General features: G+C 37.3%; 1 protein-coding gene across 4 annotated transcripts in view; it reads left to right on the top strand.

Annotated features, from left to right (window-relative positions):
- The window catches only part of DDX60L (DExD/H-box 60 like), a 117,504-nt gene extending 95,534 nt beyond the window's left edge, over positions 1 to 21,970 (top strand). For all 4 annotated transcript variants that reach the window (XM_073017713.1, XM_073017712.1, XM_073017711.1 and 1 more), the window contains exons 33-38: positions 344 to 465; positions 3,264 to 3,411; positions 4,971 to 5,113; positions 7,064 to 7,215; positions 18,070 to 18,132; positions 20,936 to 21,970. In XM_073017713.1, the coding sequence (XP_072873814.1) occupies positions 344 to 465; positions 3,264 to 3,411; positions 4,971 to 5,113; positions 7,064 to 7,215; positions 18,070 to 18,132; positions 20,936 to 21,065 (758 nt within the window). In that variant the 3' untranslated portion in view covers positions 21,066 to 21,970. The remainder of the gene's footprint in view (positions 1 to 343; positions 466 to 3,263; positions 3,412 to 4,970; positions 5,114 to 7,063; positions 7,216 to 18,069; positions 18,133 to 20,935) is intronic.
- Positions 21,971 to 25,999: the final 4,029 nt, after the last annotated feature.

Below are 25,999 nucleotides of genomic sequence, written 5' to 3'. Positions count from 1 at the left end.
TGGGGGACATGCTTATATTCATGCTTTGGAAAGACTGATCACTCTCAAGATGGCCTGAAGAAAGGAGAGTGCAAGTCAGGAAACTAGTTAGTAAACATTCTGGGTTGGGAACTAGGGCTGGTATAGCAAGGATGAAAAACAAGGCACAGAATGTAAAAGCTCCTGTCTTAACCAAAAAATTAAATGTGTACATAGTGTGGCAAATATGTTCAATTTCTGAGGTATATATTTACTAGAAAATTTTGCCTTCAACGAAAGGAAATGTACTATAAAAACAAATTTAAGCACAAAATACTTGGAATCAACTTTATTCTTATTTACAAAATGCTCTTTATTTAAATAGGTGCACAACAGTTTTCCCAAGATGTGATGGAAAAGCTCGTGTTAGTATTGGCAAATTTATTTGCAAGAAAATATATTCCAGCAAAATTCCAAAATGCTGATTTAAGTTTTCCTCAGTCAAAGGTAAAGTTTTGTTATACTTATAATGATGTAATAATGATAGTTATTAAATGTATGCTACTGGAAAGCATTCAGTACCGATAGGGTTAAATTTTATATAAGCTACTCCGTTTGTCTTAATAGTGTTGTCTTCTCATAATTAGAGTTCTATTTAATTTTTAGTTCAAACATCTTCCCCTGCTAATCTAACAAACAATTCTTATCCCTAAAGTGTTTTCATTTTATTGGAGCAAATTATGTAATTCAGTAGCAACAGAGATTACATACACAAATAGTCGTTTAAATAGAATGACAGCCCTACTGCTGAACCTATAGTTCCCTTGGGATTGTTTACAGCTAGGGATGGGAGTGCAGGGAAGGAATTACATCATGAGCTCTAATGTCCTCTTCAGACAATATTGAGGTAGTCACCTAAGAAAGAATCCCCTAACTTAAGGGTTGACAGACTGAAAGAAAAATTATTTTCTGAGTTTATTTAAAACACTGTTTCCAATTTCTTATTTTTTTTCAAAGACACAACAACAACAAAATAATAACAAGCAAACAAAACCTAAGAAAATGTACATGAGAACCTGGGAATGTAGAAGAAGCTTGTTGCTATCCAGTAACCCTAATAAATAGAGAACAAAAAGGGAATTAGCATCAATCTAGGCTTTCTGACCTCACAATGCCTCTGGATATACCTCCAGACTTGAGCACCCAATTTTAGTTACCGACATATATCCACATTGCACACCACTGGAACTGTTCATCCTTTTCTTAAATGCATATACATTTTATAGTATTTAAAAAGGAAAGTTCATATTTACTACTACCATAAATAGAAAGCCAGGATCTTTGGTTTCAAAACTAAGGAAGCCATAAGAATAGATGCAGTTAACATGGTTCTCAGCTGAAGCTGCTCTCTCTTTGCTACAAAAAGAGATTATCAACTTTTAGAGAAAGAATGGTGGTCTATTGCCTCTGGACTTTCTAGGCTTATCAGAAAGAATAGACGAGGACTGGAAAGAAGATATTTTATTGATTGATTGATTGATTGATTGAGACAGAGTCTTGCTCTGTAGCCCAGGCTAGAGTGCAGTGGTGCAATCTCAGCTCACTGCATAACTTCCAGCTCCCGGGTTCAAGCCATTCTCCTGCCTCAGCCTGCCAAGGGCTGGGATTACAGGCGCTTGCCACCACACTCGACTAATTTTTTTGTATTTTTAGTATAGTTGAGGTTTCATCAGGTTGGCCAGGTTGGTTTTAAACTGCTGACCTCAAGTGATCTGCCCACCTTGGCTTCTCAAAGTGGTGGGATTACAGGCATGAGCCACTGTGACCGTCTAGCTTTTCATTTTGTAAAACTGATTTATAATTATTTAATGTTCTGTGTGTCATGCTAAATCATCTAATGTACCTGTAATATTATGTACCGTAATTTGGGATAACTGCTCTATATTAGTCAGTGAAGATTTATTGAGCAATAAATATGTGCAAACTGTAACAAAAATCATGGTTGGGAAACAGTTGCTACTTTCCAAGAGCTTGCTCTCCTGATGGGTCTGTATAGCATACACATTCGAGAATGTGGCGAACAACACAAGGTGTAGGTGATAAGCAGCACATGTTCCCCTACAACGGTGTCCAGTGGTGGCCCAGTGGCAGGGTATGGAAGTCATAGCAGTAAAGAGACCATATCACTTTGACCAGAGTGTAGAACTGCACCTGTCCATTTGTTCTTTTGTCTTGGTCCATCCACAGATAAAGCTGAGTCCGAAGTAGGATTGTGGAAATTGTCATACTATCTACTGTAAGGAGTTGGTAGGGGCATTCTTTACTATGTCCACACAGTGTGCCTTTTGTAAGAATCCTCCAGAAAATTCTTATCTGATATTAGTGCTGAGAATAAATAGCTGTTTATCTCATAGACATTCTGAAATGTGTCATTCACACTTGCTCCTAGGAATCGTAGAATATAATTTATGCCCCATTTTAGCCTCTCTTTCTTACTTTTCTCTCCTTTTGACCAAATTTTGATTTATATGATTATAGTGTATTATCTTCACCCTTATAAAATACCTCAATTATTGGATAAGTACAGGGTATGAATAAAATAAGGAAAATATCAATAAATAATAAAACCCATAATTGTAATAGAAGAAAACCAAGAACATTTCTAATATCATAGCTATTTCTAACCCACGCTAAAGAAACTTCTAGTCCAAATTCTGAAAGAATTTGTTTTTAAACATGAAATTTGGAAGCTGAGTTAGCTTGCAGTACCAGCTACTTCTCTATCTACTACCTGTTGGATTTGGAACAAGTTTACCTCTGTGAGGCTTAGCTCCCTCATGTACAAAATGGAGATGAAAATGTTTACTGCATAGGGTTGTTCTCAGGATTAATTGAGCTAACAAACAACAAGTGCTTGGGGCAGCACAGCACAGTGTTGGCACATAATCTGAACTCAATAAAGAACTGCTGCTATATTGCTACACTGACTTGTTACTTGCTCTCTAGATACGTCCCTCAAGTCTCTGAACCATACCTAAGTTTAAGATCAGTGTAGGACACGTTTCTGTTAAATTGGTTTTGGCTAAGTGGAGTCAAAACAACTTTTTTTAGGAAAGATATTTCCATTTGTAAATGTTGGTTGAAATCAAAGGGAAATTTTACCTTAATCTCACAAGTGAATAAAGTAATCAAGGGCTTTGATGAATGAACATCAATCTACAGAACTATGCTGCAATCTATCACCAACCAGTTTAATTTTTTAAATGAAAGTAAAGACATCTCTCTGAAATGTATTTCACCCATAGGTGATCCTTGCTGAACTCCCGGAGGATTTTAAAGCTGCTTTACATGAGTATAACCTGGCAGTAATGAAGGATTTTGCCTCCTTCCTACTGATCACTTCCAAGTCGGTGAACATGAAAAATGAGTATCAACTCCCTTTGTCAAGAATCAGTAAGCAAAATTTAGTTCCATTCTGGAACAATTTAAAGAGTAAGCAATCTTGGCTAAGAAAACGTCTGGATATTGGATGCTTCAAAGCTGGTAAAGGAGCTTATTACAGAACAAATGTGCTAACCGGAGTGTTTTATCCCCAGAAAACAATGTAGCCCATTGTAGGGTGTGGCAATGGCTCTGTTTTCCAAGTAAAGAAAAAACTTTAGCAAGTATTTATTGGGCAATGGAGGAAAAAAATTAAAGTCATTCATGAACCATTTTGATAGAAGGTTGCCTATCTGTTCAGGTTGGAAAACTGGGTCAGAAAATATGACATGAAAAAGAAAATGGCACAATTTCTGGCATTTTTTTCCCCTGAGAGGTAGTAGCATAGTGGTTACAAGTGTGAACTCTGGAAGCAGAGTGCCAAAGTCTAAATTCTGGCTCTGCTACTTATTAACCATGAGGTCTCATGCCAGTTACTTTATCTTTCTGTGTCTCAATTTTTTAATCTGTAAAATGAAGTGATTAAAAGTATTACCTAGCTTACAGAATTTTAGAGGATTAGGTATATTAATGTTTACAAGGTTCTTAAAACAGTGCATGGCACATAGTCAGCATCAGGTAAGTCTATTCTACCCAATATGGTAGCCACCAGCTAGCTACGTGTCACTATTTAAATTAAGTTGGTTAAAAATAAAACAATTGAAAAGTTAATTCTTTAGTAACTTTAGCTTTAGTCACTTTAACTTTCCAGTGATAGTAGCTTCTACTTGGATATAGTAGAGGTAGAATATTTCTATCATTATGGAAAGTTCTAGTGGACATTGCAGATATCATTGTTTGCTTCAATTATTTGTTCTTGGTTGAGGAGTGACTGGTATTGCAAAGTAACTAAGCTTCCAAATTTCAATTTTATAGCAGGAAACTTCTAGGGGAGAATAAATGGGAAGAACAAGCTAGATTAAGAGTAAAGAGTGGAGCCATAAAATGATTCCCATATTCCCCTGTCTCCTAATATAGTCTTAGTTGGAGTAAAAGACAGGGAGGTAAGCATTGTAGTTACTCAAGATTTGTTGATGTAGGACACAGCATGAGCAAATGCAGACAATAATGGTAGAAGCAAGGAAAGTACTGCAGAGAAAAGACGATAGGAGTATGTGATTGTGTCATGATGGGAAAAAGGAGCCAGGCCTGAGTGCATGACTTGGTGCCTTCAAAGTCCAGCGAGATGGTACTCGCTGGACGGAACCAGTGTTCTATCTCTTATGCCAGCTCCAAATCCACTGGTAGGAGCTGCCTGAACATTATGTCTTGGAGGTTTCTGAGGTTATATCTGAGTTCATAGGCAAAAATAACAGGTAATAAAAACGAGTAATGATAATAAGTTAATAGTCAACGTGGATTGAATGATTACTCTGTGCCAAGCTGCGTTAATGACTTTACGCACCATATCTCAATCCATTTTCGTTCTGATGAGATGAATGTCACCTACTGTGGCCTGATTTACAGTGAGTTTAACAGGGTTTTCTGGGCTGATTTTTAAAACCTAACGTGACCTCGTCCCAAATGGTCAGAATTCACAGGTAAAGAATGTGAAGACTCCCAGCTCGTGTCTCACTTGATGAGCTGCAAGAAAGGAAGAGCAGCTGTTTCACCATTTGTTTGTCTTTCGGGGAACACAGATAATGATTTGCTTCGACCAGAGACTGTCAATCAGGTAAGTGAAGGATTCATCTTATGTACAAAACGTGTTTAATAGAGAGAGTGAGGTTACATTGCTGTGAAGCCTTGATGGGACCTCGAACCCAAAACACTGAAAAATGTCCACTGATGCCAGCACCATTGTCTAAGAGAACGAGACCCTAGAGGCCAGTGTGATTTTATGCTCTATGGAGTTGGTCTGAGAAACCCTGCTTCTTTGTCTAAAATTTCAGACATCACCTCTTTTTTCTCATTTTTTTAATGAGGTTTGCCATGGGTTTGCTGTGGGAAGAGGAAAAGAAAGTGGCTTACATTTTTCCAAAATTGATCATAGACCTCATAGTGCTTTCTCTACTCCAGACCACATGGATCTTTGGGGACAGTGGTCTACAAAGGGGGCCACAAAGCATTAGAACTTCTGGGAGGTTCTGGATAAAATATTAGGGTGCTGGAAGATTTTAGATTTAATTTGAAATATGAGAAATAAATTCCACATTGATTATATTTAATAATAAAGATTGACACTGTGCACTGGCTTATTTTATCCCTGGTCAGAGAGTCATACATCATGTCAAGAGTGGTCTTCAAGTATTTTTGCATATTTAACATTTTAAGGAATTTTTAAAAATCATGAATCTTCTTGCACAGTTTGAGGTGATATCTAAAAATTTTGTTAACCAAAATTTAAATAGCTGCTAATGTAATTTCAGGTTCGTTATAAATATTGGCATTTTGAAAGAACTGTTAAATTATTTAAAAGTTCATCCAAAAGAATATAGATATCAAAGCTATTTGATACCCAGAGTGAACAAATAGAAAAGAACACAGATGATCAAACAAATTCTGCAAAGTTACAGATTCTACATTATAGTTTTTCATCATCATATATATCTTCCCTTGCCTTCTCTCCCCTCCCCTCCCGTCCCTTCCCTTCCCCTCCCCTCCCCTTCCCTTCCCTTCCCTCCCCTCCCCTCCCCTCCCCTCCCTTTCCCCCCTTTTTATTTGTGACAGGGTCTCACTCTGTTGCCCAGGCTGGAGTACAGTGGCACTATCTCGGCTCACTGCAGCCTCAACTTCCTGGGCTCAGGTGATCCTCCCACCTCAGTCTCCCACATACCTGGAACTACAGGCACGTGCCATCATGCCCAGCTAATTTTTTGTATTTTTAGTAGAGATGGGTTTCAGCATATTGCCCAGTCTTATCTCGAACTCCTGGGCCCAAGCAATCCACCCACCTCAGCTTCCCAGAGTGCTAGGGTTACAGGCATGAGCCACCATGCCTGGCCTGAACTTGCATTTTTATTCCAACTTGCTCCACAGTTTAATTTTACCCACGCACTGGCAGAATTTGCAGATTCCTTCTGATTCTGTGCAGATTAATTTGTCTAATGTGCCCAGAACCATGGAGACTTAGTTTTTATTTGTTTGTTTTGCTTCTCTTCATTTTCTCCTCTTCTACCTCCTCCTCCGCCACTTTTTTCTTCTTTCTGGAGCCCAAAGGTTTGTGCTGTTTCTTTTTATTCTCCTTGTGAGCGCAGGGAGACACCAGCTACATGACACTCCTTTCAAGGTCATTCTGTGCACCAATTAAGATAATGATGAAAATTCCACCTTAAAATCAGCTTCTATTTATTTTTCCTTAGTGAATGTTGCTAACAGTATTGTAGTTGGACAGTTGAAATTGCCTTCAGTATGCTGTGAGAGTTCCTATTTGCCTCAGTGGGGCTGCCCATTCCGGAGGCATGCTTAGTGTGGCACTGGCCAGTGTCTGTAATACGCCCCTTTCCCTCACTGTAATGGGCCCTATTTCCCTCAACCCCCATGGGAGTCCCCCTCTGCCTGCCTCCGTCACTTCGACTTCTTCAGAACATACTTAAGAAACAGATTCATACAAAAGAAATCTCAAACTGCAAACAGTTACTCTTTACATATCAATAATGAATTAATAGAAAATGTCTTTCTTCAGGTCATTCTGCGCACAATCGGTGTTAGCGGCACTCAGGCTCCTCTGCTGTGGCCATGGAAATTAGATAACCGAGGAAGGAGAATGCCACTAAATGCATATGTGCTCAATTTCTATCAATACAACTGCTTGACAAGATTAGACCAAACTAATGGGTAGGTTTATGGGTGTGTTTCTATAAAATATATACATACATATACATCTATGTTTTATTGTATATTCATATTATATATGTAACAGCATATAATTTACATTATATAATTGTATAAACAAATTTATATATTTTTAAATAGGAATTTTAATACATAATCTTTTTAAGAGTTTAAAATACAGACTAATCATAAAAAAAATATACTAGATCACTTTGTAGAAGACTAATTTCTGGTGATTAGAAACTCCAGTATTATTTTGGATTTTGGGGCTACTACCAAAATCTTGGTACTTGAACTGGTTCTGGTGAATGTAATTCTGAACACAGAAAATTTGGATACATTACAAAGCCCAAAAAGATATTTTAATTATACTAAAATTTCTTTTAGTATAATTTATATGTTTATTAGTATAATTAGTATAATTTATTAACACATTACTAAATTATACTAATAATTTACTAATAATTACTAATAATATTAACATATTACTAATTATACTAATAAATTACTAATAATTTAGTAATACATTAATATAATTAGTATAATATACATTACACTAATTCATTGTATAATTCACTAATTATATTATTAGTATAATTTACCATTACACTAATTATCTATTAAGAAAGTATGTTGGATGATTTCCAGAAGTATATCAAATATTATTTTTATGAAATAAATTAATATTTTTAATGAAATATTTATTTTTATGAAATAAATTATTTATTTTTTTCCCCACAAATACAACATGGAGGGAAAAGATCTGAAACTTACATTATGAGATAGTTAACTTAGCAGGTGTCTGTTAGAAAGTGACACTTGTTCTAGTTCTTTGGCATGGAAAATATTTTACAAAGCAGTAAAGAAGGATGAATACTTAGAATTCACATGGAAAGTGAATAATTTAGCCCTGGAAACAAGTAGGTAGAAATGGGAACAGTTATGCTTTTAAACAATGATTCAGAAATTCTCTTTGTATTTTACATAAATTTTTAAATAATTCTGATCAAAATAAGTTTTAAATATTTAAATGCTGTTCTTTTTTAAGTTTTTAAATTGACATATTGTAACTGTACATATTTATAGGGTACAATTTGATATTTTGAAACATATATGTTGTATAATGATCAAATCAAGTTAGCCAGGGTACCCATCACCTTATGCACTTACCATTTTTTTTTTTTTCGTGGTGAAAACATTCAAAAGCCTCTCTTCTCGCTACTTTGTAATCTACAATACAGTACTGTTAACTGTACATACCTTACGGTGCAATAAAACACTAGAACGTATTCCTCCTATCTACTTACTGTGATTTTGTACGTGTTGACCAACCTCTGCCCACCTTCTCTCTCTTCCCCTCCCCAATCTTTGTAACCATTATTCTACCCTCTACTTCTATTATATTAATTTTTCTTCTTTTTAAATTTCACATGTGAGGAATATAATGCAATATTTTTCTTTCTGTCTCTGACTTATTTCACTTAACACAATGTCCTCCAGATTGATTCATGTTGCCACAAATGACAGAATTTCATTCCTTTTTATGGCTGAATAGTATCTAATTGTGTATATGTACCACATTTTTCTTTATTCATCCATTGTTGGACACTTAAGTTGATTCCATATCATAGCTATTATAAATAGTGTGGCAATAAAGATGGGAGTGCAGGTATCTGTTTGACATACTGATTTAATTTCTTTGGATATATAATGAGTAGTGGGATTGCTTGATCATATCGTAATTCTAGTTGCAATGTTTTGAATAATTTATACACTGTTTTCCATAATGGATTTCCTCATTTATAATCCTACCCACAGCATATAAGGGTTCCCTTTCCTTCACATTCACACCAACACTTGCTTTCTTTTGTCTTTTTATTATTAGTAGCCATTCTAACTAGAGTGAGGTGGTGTTTGATTGTGGTTTTGATTGGCATTTTATGATGGTTAGTGATAGTGAACATTTATTCATATACCTATTGGCCTTTTGTATACTTTCTGTTGAGAAATGTCTGTTAAAGTTTTTGCCCATTTTTAAATTGATTTTTTTTGCTGTTAAGTTTCTTATGTATTCTGGATATAAATCTTTTGTCTGATGTATAGTGTGCATATATTTTTCTGCCATCCTATAGGTTATCTCTTCACTCTGTTAATTGTTTTCTTTACTGTGGAAAACTTTTTGGTTTGATGTAATCTCTTTTGTCTGCTTTTGCTTTTATTGCTTGTGTTTTTGAGATCTTATTTAAAAAATCCTTGCCCAGTCCAGTATCATGAAGTTTTTCTGCTGTTTTTTTTTCTTTTCTTTTCTTTCTTTCTTTTTTTTTTTTTTTTTTAAGGCTATATTAGTTTGTTTTCACACTGCCGTTAAAGACATACCCAAGACTGGGCAATTTTAAAAGAAAGGGGTTTATTTGACCTACGTGTGAGTTCCACGACCTCACAATCATGATGGAAGGTGAAAGGCATGTCTTACATGGTGGCAGACAAGAGAAGAGAGCTTGTGCAGGGAACCTCCCATTTTTAAAACCATCAGATCTTGTGAGACTCATTCACTATTAGGAGAATAGCTCAGGAAAGACCTGCCCCCATAATTCAGTCACCTCCCACCAGATTCCTCCCATGACACATGGGAATTGTGGGACTTACAATTCAAGATCAGATTTGGGTGGAGACACAGCCAAACTATAGCATTCTGCCCCTGGCCCCTCCCAAATCTCATGCCCTCACATTTCAAAACCAGTCATGCCTTCCCAGCAGTCCCCCAGAGTCTTAACTCATTTCAGCATTAACTCAAAAGTCCACAGTCCAATGTCTTATCTGATACAAGACAAGTCCATTCCACCTATGAGCCTGTAAAATCAAAAGCAAGTTAGTTACTTCCTAGATACAATGGGGGTATGAGGATTGGGTAAATACAGCCATTCCAAAGGGAGAAATTGTCAAAAACAAACGAGCTACAGGCCCCATGCAGTTTGAAATCCAGCAGGGCAGTCAAGTCTTAAAGCTCCAAAATGATCGCCTTTGAGTCCATGTCTTGCATCCGGGCCATACTGATGCAAGAGGTTGGTTCCCATAGTCTTGGGCAGCTCTAACCCTTTGGTTTTGCAGGGTACAGCCTCCCTCCTGGCTGCTTTCACAGGCTGGCATTGAGTGTCTGTGACTTTTCCAGGTGCACAGTGCAAGCTTTCAGTGGATCTACCATTCTGGGGTACAGAGGATAGTGGCCCTCTTCTCACAGATCCACTAGGCAGTGCCCCAATTAGGACTCTGTGTGGGGGCTCTGACCCCACATTTTTCTTCTGCACTGCCCGAGCACGGGTTCTCCATGGGGGCCCCACCCCTGCAACAAACTTCTGCCTGGGCATCCAGGCGTTTCCATACATCTTCTGAAATCTAGGTGGGGGTTCCTAAATCTCAATTCTTGACTTATGTGTACCTGCAGGGTCAACACCATGTGGAAGCTACCAAGGCTTGGGGCTTGCACCCTTTGAAGCCAAGGCTCGAGCTCTACATTAGCCTCTTTCAGTCATGGCTGGAGCAGCTGGGACACAGGGAACAAAGTCCCTACACTGCACACAGCACAGGGACCCTGCACCTGGCCCGTGAAACCACTTTTTCCTCCTAGGTTTCCAGGCCTGTGATGGGAGGGTCTGCCGTGAAGACCTCTACCATGTCCTGGAGACATTTACCCCATTGTCTTGGGGATTAACATTAGGTTTCTTGTTACTTACGTGAATTTCTGCAGCTGGCTTAAATTTCTCCTCGGAAAATGGGATTTTCTTTTCTATTGAATTGCCAAGCTGCAGATTTTCCAAACTCTTATGCTCTGCTTCCCTTATAAAACTGAATGTCTTTAACAATGCCCAAGTCACCTCTTGAATGCTTTGCTGCTTAGAAATTTCTTTCTCCAAACACCCTAAGTCATCTCTCTCAAGTTCCAGGTTCCACAAATCTCTAGGGCAGGGGCAAAATGCTGCCAGTCTCTTTGCTAAAACATACAAGAGTTACCTTTGCTCCGTTTCCCAACAAGTTCCTCATTTCCATCTGAGACCACCTTAGACTGGACTTTATTGTCCATATTGCTATCAGCATTTTGGGCAAAGCCATTCAACAAGTCTGTAGGAAGTTCGAAACTTTCCCACATTTTCCTATCATCTTCTGAGCTTTCCAAACTGTTTCAATCTTTGCCTGTTACCCAGTTCCAAAGTCACTCCCACATTTTCAGGTATCTTTTCAGCAGTGCTCCACTCTACTGGTACCAATTTACTGTATTAGTTCATTTTCACATTGCTGATAAAGACATACCAAAGACTGGACAATTTATAAAAGAAAAAGTTTTATTGGACTTAGAGTTCCACATGGCTGGGGAGACCTCACAATCATGGCAGAAGGTGAAAGGCACGGAAGGTGGCAGATGAGTAAAGAGAGCTTGTGCAGGGCCATTCCCGTTTTTAAAACCATCAGGTCTCATGAGACTCATTCACTATCACAAGAACAGCGCAGGAAAGACCCGCCCTCATAAGTCAGTAACCTCCCACTGGGTTCTTCCCATGACATGTGGTAATTGTGGGAGTTACGATTCAAGATGAGATTTGTGTGGAGAGAGCCAAACCATATTAATTGTTTTATAGTTTCAGGTTTTACATTTAAGTCTTTAACCATTTTGAATAGATTTTTGTATATGGTGAGAGGTAGGAGTCTAGTCTCATTCTTGTGCATGTGTATATCTAATTTTCCCAGCATCATATATTGACATATTAGCATTATTATGCTATTATATTATATATATTGTTAAAATAAATAAATTTATAAATAAAATTATAAAATTAATAAAATGCTAAAATAATATATATAATTATGCTATTATAATAGCAATATTATGCTATTATATTTAATATATTATTAACATATTAACATATAACATATTAGCATAACCTATTAAACACATATATAATAGCATATAATATATTAACATATAATGACATAACATATTAAACACATATTCCCTTTTCCCTCATGTGTGTTCTTGGCACACATGAGGGAAAAGCTAATTTATAAAAAATCGGTTGGCTGTAAACGTGTGGACTTATTTCTGGGTTTTCTATTGTTTCATTGGTCAAAGTATGTGGTTTTTATGATGGAATCATACTGTTGGTTATGATAGCTTGTAGTATATAGTGTGTTGAAGTCAGGTAGTGTGATGCCTCTAGCTGCATTCTTTTTGCTGAGGATTGCTTTGCATATTTGGGACTTTTTGTGATTTCCTACAAATTTTAGGATATTTTCCCTATTTTTGTAAAGAATGTCGTTGGTATTTTAATGGAGATTGTATTAAATTTATAGATCATTTTGGGTAGTGTGGCCATTTTAACAATACTAATTTTTTCATTCCATGAACACGGAATATCTTTTCATTTCTTAGTGTCCTCTTTAATTTCTTTCATCAATGTTTTACAGTTTTCAGTGTAGAGATCTTTTGCCTTCTTGTTTATTTATTATCTAATTTTTTGTAGCTATTGTAAATGAATTTGTTTAAAAAATTTTTCTTTTCAGTCTGCTATTATTGCATAGAAACACTACTGATTTTTGTATATTAATTTTGTATCCTGCAAATTTATATTATTTATTGATCAATTCTAACAGTTTTTCACTAAGTCTTTAGGGTTTCCTATATATAAGATCTTGTCTGAAAACAGGGACAATCTGACTTTTTCCTTTCCAATTTGGATGTCTTTTATTTATTTATTCTTTTGTCTGGTTGCCCTGGCTAGGACTACTGGTACTATGTTGAATAAAAATGGTGAAAGTTAGCATCCCTGTCTTGTTCCTGATCATATGATGTTAGCTATGGATTTGTCATATATGACTTCTGTTGTGTTGAGGTACATATCTTCTATACCTAATTTGTTAAGAGTTTTTATTATGAAGGGATGTTTTGAATTTTGTCAAATGCTTTTTCTGTATCTATTGAATGATCATATGGTTTTTGTTTTTCTGTTAATGTGATTTATCTCATTTATGAATTTGCATATCTTGCACTATCCTTGCATTCCCAGGATAAATCCCCCTTGATCTTATTGAATAACATTTTTAATGTGCTTTGGAATTTGGTTTGCTAGTATCTTGTCGAGAATTTTTGGATTTGTGTTTATCAGAGAGACTGGCCTATAATTTTTGTTGTTGTTGTTGTATCCTTGTCTAGTTTGAGAGTCAGAATAATATTGGTCTCAAAAAAAAATTTGGAAATAGTCCCTCCTCTTAAATTCCCTTAACAGTTTGAACAGGATTGGTATTAGTCTTCTTTAGATGTTTGGTAGAATTCAGCAGTGAAACCATGAAGTCCTGGGCTTTTTTTTTTTCTCTGATGAAAAACTCAGGATTACTAGTTCAATTTCCCCTCTCATTACTGCTCTGTTTAGATTTTCTATTTCTTCTTTATTTAATTTTGGGAGGTTGTATATGTCCAGGAACTTAGCCATTTCTTCCATGTTATCAAATTTTTTTGGTGTATAGTTGTTCATAATAGTATCTTATTATTTTTTGTACTTCTGTGGAACTGTTGTAATGTCTCCTTTTTAATATCTAATTTTATTTATTTTAGCCTTCCCTCTTTTTTTCTTAGTCTCACTAATAGTTTACCAATTTTCTTTATCTTTTCGAAACCATCTTCATTTTGTTGACCTTTCAAATTGCGTTTTTAGCCTCTATTTTGTTTACTTCTGCTTTAAGCTTTATTCTCTCCTTCTACCAGTTTTGGGTTTAGTTTGTTCTTGTATATTAAGTTTCTTGAGGTGCATCATTTGATTGTTTAGTAAAAATCTTTCTCCTTTTTTGATTTAGGCCTTTATTGCTATAAATTCCATTTTAAAACTGCTTTTTCTATGTTCCATAAGTTTCGTTATAATGTGTTTCCATTCTCATTTGTCTTAAGAAGTTTTTAAATTTCCTTTTACTTTGTTTATTGACATGTTGGTTTTTTTTTTTTTTTTTTAGGAGTAATTGTTTAATTTCCATGTATTTGTAAATTTTCCAGAGTTTTTCTTGTTGCTGATTTCTAGTTTTATACCATTTTGCTCAGAAAAGTTACTTGATATGATCTCTATTTTCTTAAATTTGTTCAGACTTGTTTTGTGATCAAACATATGATCTGTCCAAGAGAATATTCCATGTACAGTTGAGAAAAATGTGTATTCTGAAGCTGTTGGATAGAATATTCTGTTAAAAAAAATCAGCCAGGCACAGTAGCCAACACCTGTAATCCCAGCACTTTGGGAGGTTGAGGTGGGATGATCACTTGAGGTAAAGAGTTCAAGACCAGCCTGGGCATCATAGCAAGACCCTGTCTCTAAAAAAAGGCTATTAGGTCAATTTGGTCTATGGTGCAGTTTAATTCTGATGATTCCTTGTTATTTTTTTTTTTGCCTGGATGACCCATTCATTGTTGAAAGTGGGATGTTGAAGTCCCTAATGTTATTATACTGCATTTTATCTCTCCCTTTAGATCTAATAATATTTGCTTTATATATGTGGATGTGTTGGTGTATAGAATAACAATACTATATCCTCTTGTTGAATTGATTCCTTTATCATTATATAATGACTTTATTTATCCTTTTTATAGTTTTTGTCTTACAGTTTATTTTATCTAAGTATTGCTACTCCTGATCAGTTTTGATTTCTGTTTGCATGGGATATCTTTGTCCCTTCCTTCACTTTCAGTCTATGCTTGTCTTTAATGGTGAGGTGATTCTCTAGTAGTCAGCATACAACCATATAGTTGAGTTAGTTTTTTAAGAGATGGGGTCTCTCTCTGTCACCGGGGCTGGAGTACAGTGGCACAATCATAGCTTACTGCAGTCTCAAACTCCTGGGTTCATTCAGTCCTCCCAGCTCAGCCTCCCGAGTAGCTAGGACTACAGGTGCGCACCACCAAACCTGGCTAATTTTTTATTTTTCTTTTTTGTACAGACAGGGTTTTACTACCTTACCTTTAAAATAAAATCCATTCACTCTGTATCTTTTAACTGGAGACTTTAATCTATTTATTTTCAAGGTAATTATAAGTGGGTAAGAACTTACATCTGCCATTTTGTTCATTGTTTTCTGGTTGTTTTGTAGATTCTTTGTTCCTTTATTCTTCTGTTGTTGCTTATGTATGTGGTTTGGTGGTTTTCTGTGGTGCTAAGTTTTATTTCCTTCTTGTATCTCATTTGCGTGCCTGCTCTAAATTCTTTCTTTGTGGTTATCATGTGCTAACATAAAGAGTCTTGTAGTTATAATAGACTGTTTTATGCTGATAACAACTTAACTTTGGTCACATAAAAATATTTTAGATTTTCTTGCTTCCCCACAATAATTTCTGTTTTCGTTGACTTAATTTACATCTTTATCTGTTGTGTATACCTTAGTCATTAATTATAGCTGTTATTGTTTTTTGACCATTTTGACTTAAAGCTTTCAGACTAGAGAAGTGAAGGATTTCCGTAGCACCCAGACAGCATGGGGTTATTCTGGATTTGATTATGAATTTACTTCTATTGATGAGTTTTAATCTTTCGAATATTTTTGTGATAGTAATGATCATTCTTTCATTTTTAGTTGTAGCATTCCCTTAATAATTTTTTGTAAGCCTAGACTAGTGGTGATAAATTTCCTCAGCTTTTGCTTGTCTGGGAAGATCTTTATGTCTCCTTCATTTCTGAAGGATAGCTTTCCTGGATATAGTATTCTTGACTGACTTTTCTTTTTCTTTCAGTACTTTGAATATATCATTTCATTCTTTCCTGGCCTGTGAGGTTTCTGCTGGGAAATCTGCTGATAGTCTCATGAGGATTCCCTTATATGTGACTTGATGCTTTTCTCTGCAGCATTTAGAATTCTTTGTCTTTGACTTTTGACAGTTTGGTTATAATGTGCCTCAGAGAGTATCTTTGTGGGTTGAAACTAACTGGGGACTTTTGAGCTTCTTAGATGCATATATCTCCCAAGACATGGGAAGTTTTCAGCTATTATTTTGTTAATAATAACAAAGTATTTCTCTACTTCTCCCTCTGGTGCCCTATAAGGTGAATATTTGTTCATTTAATGGTATCCCATAAGTCCTATAGGGTTTCTTAATTCCTTTTCATTCTTTTTCCCTCTTGGACTGGTTATTTCAAAAGACCAGTCTTCAAGTTCAGAAATTATTTCTAGCTTGATTTAGTCTGTTGCTAAAGCTCACATTCTTTTTTAAATTTAATGCATTGAATAGCTCCAAGATTTTTTTGGTTCTTTTGTATGATATCTACAGGAGGATAGGCTACAGATGTTGGTGGTGTAGTTTTGCTGGGGGAGGGGTACTGAGCTGGTTATTTGGGGCAGGCATGTTTTGGTTCAGTGTGCCAGCAGGCTGTATGGTGAACTCTTCAGATAAGTGAGCCTTTCACCAGGCTGGCTCTTGAGCTGGGTATCTGTGGGTGCAGTGAGCCAGCCAGCTGTGCAGTAGTGTCTCTCAAGGGGAGGTAAGACCACTGTTGGACTGCTGTCGGCTTGAGTGCAGGCATATGTGGGCTGGCTAGCTGTGTGGTAGTGTCTATGGGGAGGTCAGGCTGCTGCTGACTGGATATTGGGCCAAGTGCATGTGTAGTGGGCCTGCTGGCTATGTGGCAGTGTCCCTGGGAAGGTGAGGCCTCTGCTGAACTGGCTGTCAGGCCAGGCACATGTACATGCATGCTGGGCTGGCTGGCATGCAGCAGTCTTTCCGGGGGGGGCACCTCTGCCCTGGTGCCAGGCTTGGCATGGGTTGGTGCAGGCATGGTGGTTTTTCTGGGTATGCAGCATGAGTATGCACTGATGTACTGTTCAGTGGCTTTCTTGCTGTGCATGTCTGCCTTTTCCCCAGTGGGTTGTGGGCTGGCACATAGCTTTGAATTTGAAATGATAGTGTGGCTTTAGGGATGGAGAGAGAGAGTGGCTACTGGCCTTCAAAATGTCATCATGCCATAGCTGCTTAGGTCATGAAGGAGGGGATACACAATGTGGGCTCTTACTCGGGGGCAACATAGCTACTTAAACTTGTGGCAACTCTCCAAAATAGATTCTGGGCCTGTGAGGACTGGGAGACTATCTTGTAGCAAGAACTTCTGGCATCTGTGATGGCTATGGAAACCCCTGGAAGTCTTTAGCATACCATTTTCCTGTTACGAAGAAGCCACCCTGACTCCCAGTCATTCCTGGTAGGAGAGACAGTGTGGCAGAGACAGGGTGCCTCACTCCATAGCCTCTATGGTGCTATCTTGGGCTCCTGTGCTCCACAGGGATTTTGGCACTCCCCTGGTGCTCTCCAGCATACTGAGTCACTCCAGTTGAAGTAGAATTGCTTATTTGTTGTTTTGGTTCCTTTTTTGTGGGGGAGATGAGCACCAGGCAACTCTCATTTTCCATCTTGCTCAATGTTCTGCCATCCTTGACAAATCTTGAGTTACATCTGTTTTTCTTAGGTCTAGTTCTTAGTTATGAAGAACTAAGAAAGTAGAAATAGAACTAAGAAAGTAGAAGAATAAGTAGAAATAACATTAGTCTATCAACTTGTTTTATTTTCACTTTAATCTTTAGTCCTCATTGACCTTTCTAAGCTTTACTTTTATATTTCACCCTCCCCCTTTGATGATGGTCAAATTATCTGTTTAATAATTTTTTTGTGTTTTTTACCTATGCCTCTCGATTTCATTATGATTAATACAATAGAATGAAGTCTTAACTGGGAATGTATTTGGCAGATAAATTAACTGCCATGGACAGACCACTGTTAAAGTTTGAGTTAATTCTTTTATGTTTATGTTTTTATACTTTTTAATTAAGAAATGTTGTTCTCTTTAGGATGCGTATGGGGCAGCTTTTAAAGTGTTTGAAAGATTTTGCATTCAACATTCAGGCCATCAGGTATGTTTCATGCTGCATTTGATTTTCTCAATTATTTAATGGTAATTTAGCAAACATATAGCTCTTCCTTTGTGTAAGTTTATGATTCTCATGAAGGAGCACTCTGAAGATACCATTGAGCCTCTCAGGTTCTCTACAACTCAGCTGTCCAAAGCTCTGTAGACCTTTGTGTCAGGACACTGTCACACTGTTTTTTGTATTAAGATTCATCTCAAATCCATTTGTAATTGAATTTCATTGAGATCAGAGCCTGGAAGGCACTTCCTCGTGACTTCATAAATCTCCATGCCTCACTGTACTCAAGTTCTACAAATGCTGAGCAGTCACACTGAGTCAGATAAATAACTTCAGTAGGTCTCTGGTTTATGTCCACTTCAAAGCACTTAAGTCTTTCTCATACTCGGTGCCTTTCCCAGACCCTGACATCTCCTGTTGATTTCCTGTGTTCATCTGCCCAATGCTCAACAGAGACCCAAACAAATATGAACTCTGTGTGAGCACTCCTTTCTCTGTGCTCCATTGGTCGTATAGTTTTTGTCTAGCTCCATTTTCCTTATCTCTAGTCCTTACTTCTTTATCAAGTGTATGTGGTTTTTCACATAAATTCAGTTTTGGAAGGAGAATATTTATTTAGAGTTCCTTGTTAGTGAGGACACATTTGTGGTTTTCCTTGGTCTGAGCCAAGCCTGACCCTTTGGGAAGCTTTCTACAAAGAGTGAAAGTCTTAGGATGGCCCTAAGTGGCCTATAGCTATCAGAGCTACAACCTCTTTGAGCAGCCTGAGAAACTTTGGAGATTTTAAACGTATCTCAAGAGTTTAAACAGGAAAAATAATTCCTTCATTCATTTTTCAATTTTAAAAGTATCAAGGTCTTACTGTGTTAGAGGCACTGTTCCAGGCACTTCAATGTCATGGGAGAAACTTTCTTGTAGACAGTCATATGTGGTAAGTGCTATGATTGAGTTATACATAAAATACTAAGATAGCATAAATAACTTTATGATTAATGCTACTATAATCAGAAAAAGCATTATAGAAGATGTAATTTCCAATCAGGTCTTAAAGGAGAAGTGAAAATTCATTAAGTAGATTAATTATACTAAATATAATTCTGGTTAATTAGGATAATTAAGTAGAATAATTAGTATAGTCAGATTTTAAGCAGGGAGAATGTATATCCAAATGTACAGAAATATTAAAGGTCCTGATGTATTCAGGGATAGGCCCCCAGCTAATGATGGGGAAGTACAGAATGTGGAGGTTGTGACAGGGGTCAGGGAAAATGCTGAGAAGTGAGTGTGGAGTCTTTGATAGGAATTTGGTTGTATATGCGAAGGGTCTTATTTGTTATGCAATGAAGTATGGATTTAAAATGGTAGACAAAGGTGAGGCAGGGGAGTTTCTAAGGATGAATATGACATAGATCTATGTTTTAGAGATATTATTCTGGCAGAGTATAGAGATTAACTCAAGAGGTAGAGAAAATGAAAGCAGGGAGCTAAAGCTGGAGGCTATACCCATATTCCAGGTGAGAGAAAATGAAGGCTTGAATTAGACAGTGGTGGCAGAAATGAATGATGAGAATTGGAGACATATTTAAGAGGAGGAACTCCTGCAGTGGGGAAAGAGATATTATGACAAATTGGGTTTCTAATTTGGTTAATTATAATGTTAATGAAAGTAAGGAATACATGATGATGACTTGGGAACTGACAATAAAAAAGTATGAGTTGCAATTTAAAATGTCACATGTGTTGTCTATAAGACATCCAAGGGGAAATGTTGAGCAGTCAGAGAGAACAATAAGTCTGAAACGGGAGGAATTTCAGACTTAGAGATAAAGATGTGATCATTGCTAATATTCAGCCACTGAGGACGAGTAAAAATCTGAAACTCTGCTCAAGAGTGAATAAGGTGGAGCATGAAAACAAAAAGGATGGCAAAATGTCAAGTCACAATTGATTTCGATGCTCGAATAGCATGTCAGGTAGCTGAGAGACTCACTTTTCTGTGTTTCCTCTCGTTCACCCTAGCTTCTATCCTAAGATATGTGGATAGGGACGGAATTTTTTTTCACTGAATTGGGTGACTGTGGGTTTTTAAAAATAATTGGTCCAATATTAAGAAGTCTATATGACTTTCATGAGATGCATAGAGAGAAGAAAAGAAGTTGAATAACACCTCTAGGGTTCAAGAATATGGAATTCTGTAGTCTTACAATACTCACAGAGCAAGTTTAGGTGTAATATAAAGAGGAACTGTGGCCGGACATGGTGGCCCACACCGGAAATCCCAGCACTTTGGGAGGCCAAGGTAGGTGGATCATGAGGTCAGGAGTTCAAGACCAGCCTGGCCAAGATGGTGAAACCCCATTGCTACTAAAAATATAAAAATTAGCCGGGTGCCTGTAATCCCAGCTACTCGGGAGGCAGAGGCAGAAATTTCTTGAACCCAGGAGGCAGAAGTTGCAGTGACCTGAGATCAGATCACGCCACTGCACTCCAGCCTGGGCAACAGAGCGAGACTCTGTCTCAAAAAAAAAAAAAAAAGAAAAAGAAAAAGAAAAAGAAAAAGAACTGTGTGAAAGTATATATCTTTATTTTTCTCAAGATACATGATGTATGTTGTAAAGATTTTATAAGAAAGATAACTGTGCATTTTGTTAATATTCTGCATACTTTTTCTCCATATTTACATCTGATAGGTTTTGGGGGGAATTAGTTCTGCTAACCTTTTAATAATATTGCTTGTTATCAAAATGTGGGCTCATTATTATTTTTATTATTATTATCATTTATGCAGTGATTCCTTGAGTGAACTGTGTGAAAATGAGCATGACAATGTAGTCCTGGCATTTAAACAATTGAGTCAAACCTTTTATGAAAAACTTGAAGAAATGCAAACTCAAATGCATCAAAATCACTTAAAATAACACCATGGAAAACTTTCAAGTCTGATTATGTGGTATTTATCCCTTTGCAAGGAGAGATATATTTGAGCTTACGCAACGAAATGGAAAAATAGTTTGTCTTGGAACCAAACAGAATTGAACTCAAATATTAGCTCTGCTGTTTTCTAACTGAATGACCTTAAGTTATGTCACACATCTGAGCTTTAACTTTATTTTTGGCAAAATCAGAGTAAAAATGAATGCCTCTAGTTGTTTTGAGGATTAAATGAGATAATGTATGAAAAGTGATTGGGATTGGGTGGTGACTTAATTAACGGTAGTTTTTTTTTAGTAGTTAAAGTTAATATATAGCAAAATTAGTTTCACATTGTCAAGTTTTCAATACATCCCCCAGTTAACTGAATTTTAAATCAATGGTTAATAAATCACAAAGGACTCAAAGTCAATTCTGAACATCTGAACAACAATTTGGTTATGTAAGAAGACTTCTGAGATTACAAGAAAGTCACTGCTGTAGACTGGATGTTGGTGCCTTCCCCTCCAAATTTTTTATACTGAAGTTCTAACCCTCAATGTGATGGTATTAGGAGATGATAGGTCATGAGGGTGGAGCTCCTTGGATGTAATTAGTGACTTTAGCCGAGACACAAGAGAGCTCGCTCTCCAATCTCTGTTCACTACCACTGGATGATACAATGGGAAGATGGCCATCTGGAGACCAAGAAGCAGGCCCTCAACAGAACTGACTCTACTTACATCTTGATATTGAACTTTCCAGCCTCCAGAATTGTGAGAAATACATGTTTGTTGTTTAGCCATCTGGTCTGTGATCCTTTAAGAAAACAATTAACTGAAAACTTGGTATTGTTATAGTTTATGTAGTAAGTGACTTGGCACTCATCAGAAAATAAAGGGCATTAAATTGATTTACTATTGTGTTCCTTATGTTAAATCTGTTAGTCCATTCATTTGTAGACACATATGCATTAGGTATTTTGCCTTCATTGCTGTCTATCTTTACTGCAGCCCTAGGTCACGTACTACAAAATCTGTTTTAGACCCAGACCTTGAACACAGAGCATTTCTTTCTCAGGATGAAAGATATAACCTTTTGTATCATCCAGAATGTAACAAGACACCATTTGTTATATGACATTACTTACAGATATATTGCATAGGCTTAGAAAAACACTTTGTCTAGAAACGGAAAAGCCTCTATTCCTTAGAATTTAACCCAAAATTGGTTTATATCAGTCCTGTGCCAAAATCTTACTTGTGACTGTTTTCTTAGGGCTAATCCTAAATTTTTTTATTTAAAATAAGCACATAGTAACAAACATAGTAGATATTAATCCAACTTTATAGATAATAACTTTAAATATCAAAGGCTTAAACACAACAAAAAGATAGAGAGTGTCAGAGTGGATCAAAACACAATAACCAACTGTATGTTGTCTACAAGAAACCTTTAAAATATAAAGACACATGTAAATTAAAAGTAAATGGATGTGACTTATAGTTTCTGGTTTCTCATGTAAGAAGCTTAGAATCAACCACTCCATCCTAATTAGTGAAAACAGGAACAAACTGAAAAATTGATAATTCTTCTTGATCTCTGAGAGAAGTGATGTCATGGGGCAAACTGTTGCCCCTCAAATTGGAGCAAAAGACAGGTGGATACAGAGAATCACAACACACTGAGGCAAAAACCTGCACAGGAAACAGTGCTGGAGCAGGAAAACCTGAACTTTAATGAACAAATTGCTAAGTGTGGGCACATCTGAGAGAAAACTCCAGGGAGATACATTCACCTGGGAGCCATGCTTCTCTATGAGTTTTATATCTGGGAAATGAACCAAGATCTTACCTTAAACATTGGAGAAAAATTCCCTTATGCTTCTGGAAGGAGGAAAATAAAATAAACTGTATTAAAATGTGCTAGAGCACTCTGTTCTTTTTAATAAGGTCTGCCCTCAGGAGAAACTAGTTACTCAGAGCCTAGCCTGCTGGAGTTTTATCAGAGACTAACTCACCTGTTAGAAGGGAAGTACCCAACTTCAGCCTACCCTAGACATCCTACCTCACCTAAAGCAGGGTGTAGAACAAAGTTGAGAAACACTTGTAAAGTTCATAGTCTCGAGGCACAAGCTCACTAAATGTCAGAAATAATTATAAGTCTCTTCTTAATGGGAATATGCTCTGAGAAATACATTGTTAGGTGATTTTTGTTAGGTGATTATAGAGTGTACTTACATGTACTTAGATAGTATAGCCTATTATAGTCCTAAACCATGTGGTGTAGACTATTACTCTTAGGCTACAAGACTGTATAGCATTTTACTGTACTCAACACTGTAGGTAACTGTAACACAATGGTAAATACTTGTATAGCTAAACACATCTAAACATAGAAAAGGTATAATAAATATATGGTATTGTAATTTTAGTAATCTTATGGGACCACTGCCATATATGCAGTCTGTCATTGACCAAAATGTCATTATGCAATGCATGGCTGTATAGGACTATAGACCACTCCCCCTACAACTTACCATCACATTACTAAAGACCTATTGTTTACAGCAGTTCTTTTTACCCAGTACATTATATCTGGCTATCAAGAAAAAATTACTAGGCAAAAAGTTACTAAAAGGCAAAAAAACCAATTTGAAGAGATGAGCAAGCATCAGAATCAGACATGGCAGAAATGTTGGAATTATCAGAATGGAAATTTAAAATAGTTAATTTAAAATAATTAATTTGCTATGGGCTTCCATGGACAAAGTAGGGGCAGCAAGCAAGAACAGAGGGGCAGGCATTATCCAATTTATTGAGGGACAGAATAGAACAAAAAGGTAGAGCAAAGGCAAATTTGCTTTCTTTGCTTGAATGGATGCATCCGTCTTCTCCTGCCCTTAGACATCAGCACTCCTGATTCTGGGACTTTTGGACTCAGAGTGGGACTAACACCATTGGCAACCTATAGGCTCCATCACCAATCCTCAGGTCTTTGGACTGGAACTGAATTATACTTCCTGTTTTCCTGTTTCTCTAGCTTGCAGGTGGCGGATCACGGAACTTCTTGACTTTTATAACCACATGAGCCATTCCTAAAATCAATCTCCTCATATCTCTCTCTATATATGTTCTATTGTTTCTGTCTCTCTGGAGACCCATAACTAAAACAATACCCTCTTAAATAAAATTCTGGAATTGCTATAAATTATTTTCTTACAAAAAGGCAACATAAAATATAAAAATAAATAAAATTGATTCATGAGTCTTTTGCTTAGGCTAAGAATTCAGTTAGATAATTTTAGTCAACTTAGGTTTGACCTAATATATTACTAAAAATATTCTCGTTTTTGAGACTTAAAAATTCTGAAATTCAGAGCTTAAATGATAATTACACATACTGTTTTTATTCTTCCTTAGCTTTGCAAATATAATTAGTATTTGAAGACAGTGTCTTTATATGAAACATCCAGTGAAATTAAATCGATGATTTACCTTTTCAAAATAAAAATCTCGAAGGGGATTGGGCCAAGATGGCAGACTAGAAGCACCGCTCTTATGGAACGAAACAAAATAGCTAGTGAAAACTCACCCTGAAGGCTGATCATTAGAGAAACCACATTGGGATCCATCAAAGTAGCAGGGGGACAGAGCAGGGAGTTGTGAAGCCAGCACCAGCCTGTCTGGGCTTATCATAGAGCCAGAAGGACCTCTCTGACATGAGACAGGGTAAGTGAGTAAGAGACCCCTGGGTGACTCATGTTCTCCACAGGTACCTGTGCAAAACTTAAAATGAGAGAATCTCCCTGCCTGCTTCCCCCTGTCCACATTTCCCCTACCCTGCTTCTAGGCTGAGGCATAGAACAACCTGGACATTTAGTGGGGGCAACTCTTGAGATAAAGGGAATATCTACAAGCCTTGGGCCCCATAGCAGACCAGAATCTGGCATGGTAGCTCCAATGGAGGCTGTAGTTGTAGTGCCTGGGAGTAGTAAGACTGCTCCACTCTACGTGCCAAATGGGAGTCAGTGCTGGTGCTAGCTTCTGGCCCAGTGGTCCTGCTTTGATTTGAACTCAGCTGGCAGCTGCAGCCTCCCATTGTCCCAGGAAATGCCCAGACGGCAGGATGGGCTACCTCACCCAACCTTTTCACTGATAGCCAGAAGGGCAATGCTTGCTAGAGCTTCTGGCCCAGCGGTCACACTTGTGTGAACTCAGCCCTAGAGCATAGTCCCTTGTTCTAGGAAGCACCCAGATGTCAGGATTAGTGAACCCACCTATCCCCATCACTGATGACCAGGTGAGCCATGCCAGCTACAGCTTCTGGACCAGAGTCCTACACAGCCTGATTAAGTGAGGGGCTTCACCTCCTGTTGCTCTGGAAACAGCCCAAAGGCAGGGTGGGCAGCTCTACCTACCCCCAGCTTCTCATAGCCAGATGGCCCACATGTGCTAGAGCTTTCAGCCCAATGGTCCCACTTCTGCCTGAACTCTCTGCACAGGTGCAACCCTATGTTCTCCCGGGAAGCATTTGGACAGCAGATTAAGCCTGTCTGCCAATAGGAGTCTCTCTGCCTGAGGGAGCCTCGTGGACCACAACACACTACAGAAGAATTGTGGGCATGGAGACAGTAATCAGAAGGGGATCCTGCAAAACCCAGGAGCAGAATTAAAAACAGTATACTGAACCCACATTATGCCATAGTCAAACCCCCAAGGGCCTCAAAGAAGATGAAAGCAAAATAGCCCATCTAAAGGATAGCAGTGTCAAAGACTTTAGGAACATCAGTCCACACAGATGAGAACAATCCATCTCAAGAACTCTGACAACTCAAAAAGACAGAGTATCTTCTTGTCTTCAAACAGCTACACTAGTTTCCCAGCAATGGTTCTTAACTATGCTGAAATGGCTGAAATGTCAGAAATAGAATTCAGAATAT

The sequence above is a fragment of the Chlorocebus sabaeus genome, chromosome 7 (assembly GCF_047675955.1).
Source record: "Chlorocebus sabaeus isolate Y175 chromosome 7, mChlSab1.0.hap1, whole genome shotgun sequence".
NCBI classification, from domain to species: Eukaryota; Metazoa; Chordata; class Mammalia; order Primates; family Cercopithecidae; genus Chlorocebus; species Chlorocebus sabaeus.
The sequence above is the reverse complement of the archived record's forward strand: the minus strand, read 5'-3'. Positions and strand labels throughout refer to the sequence as shown.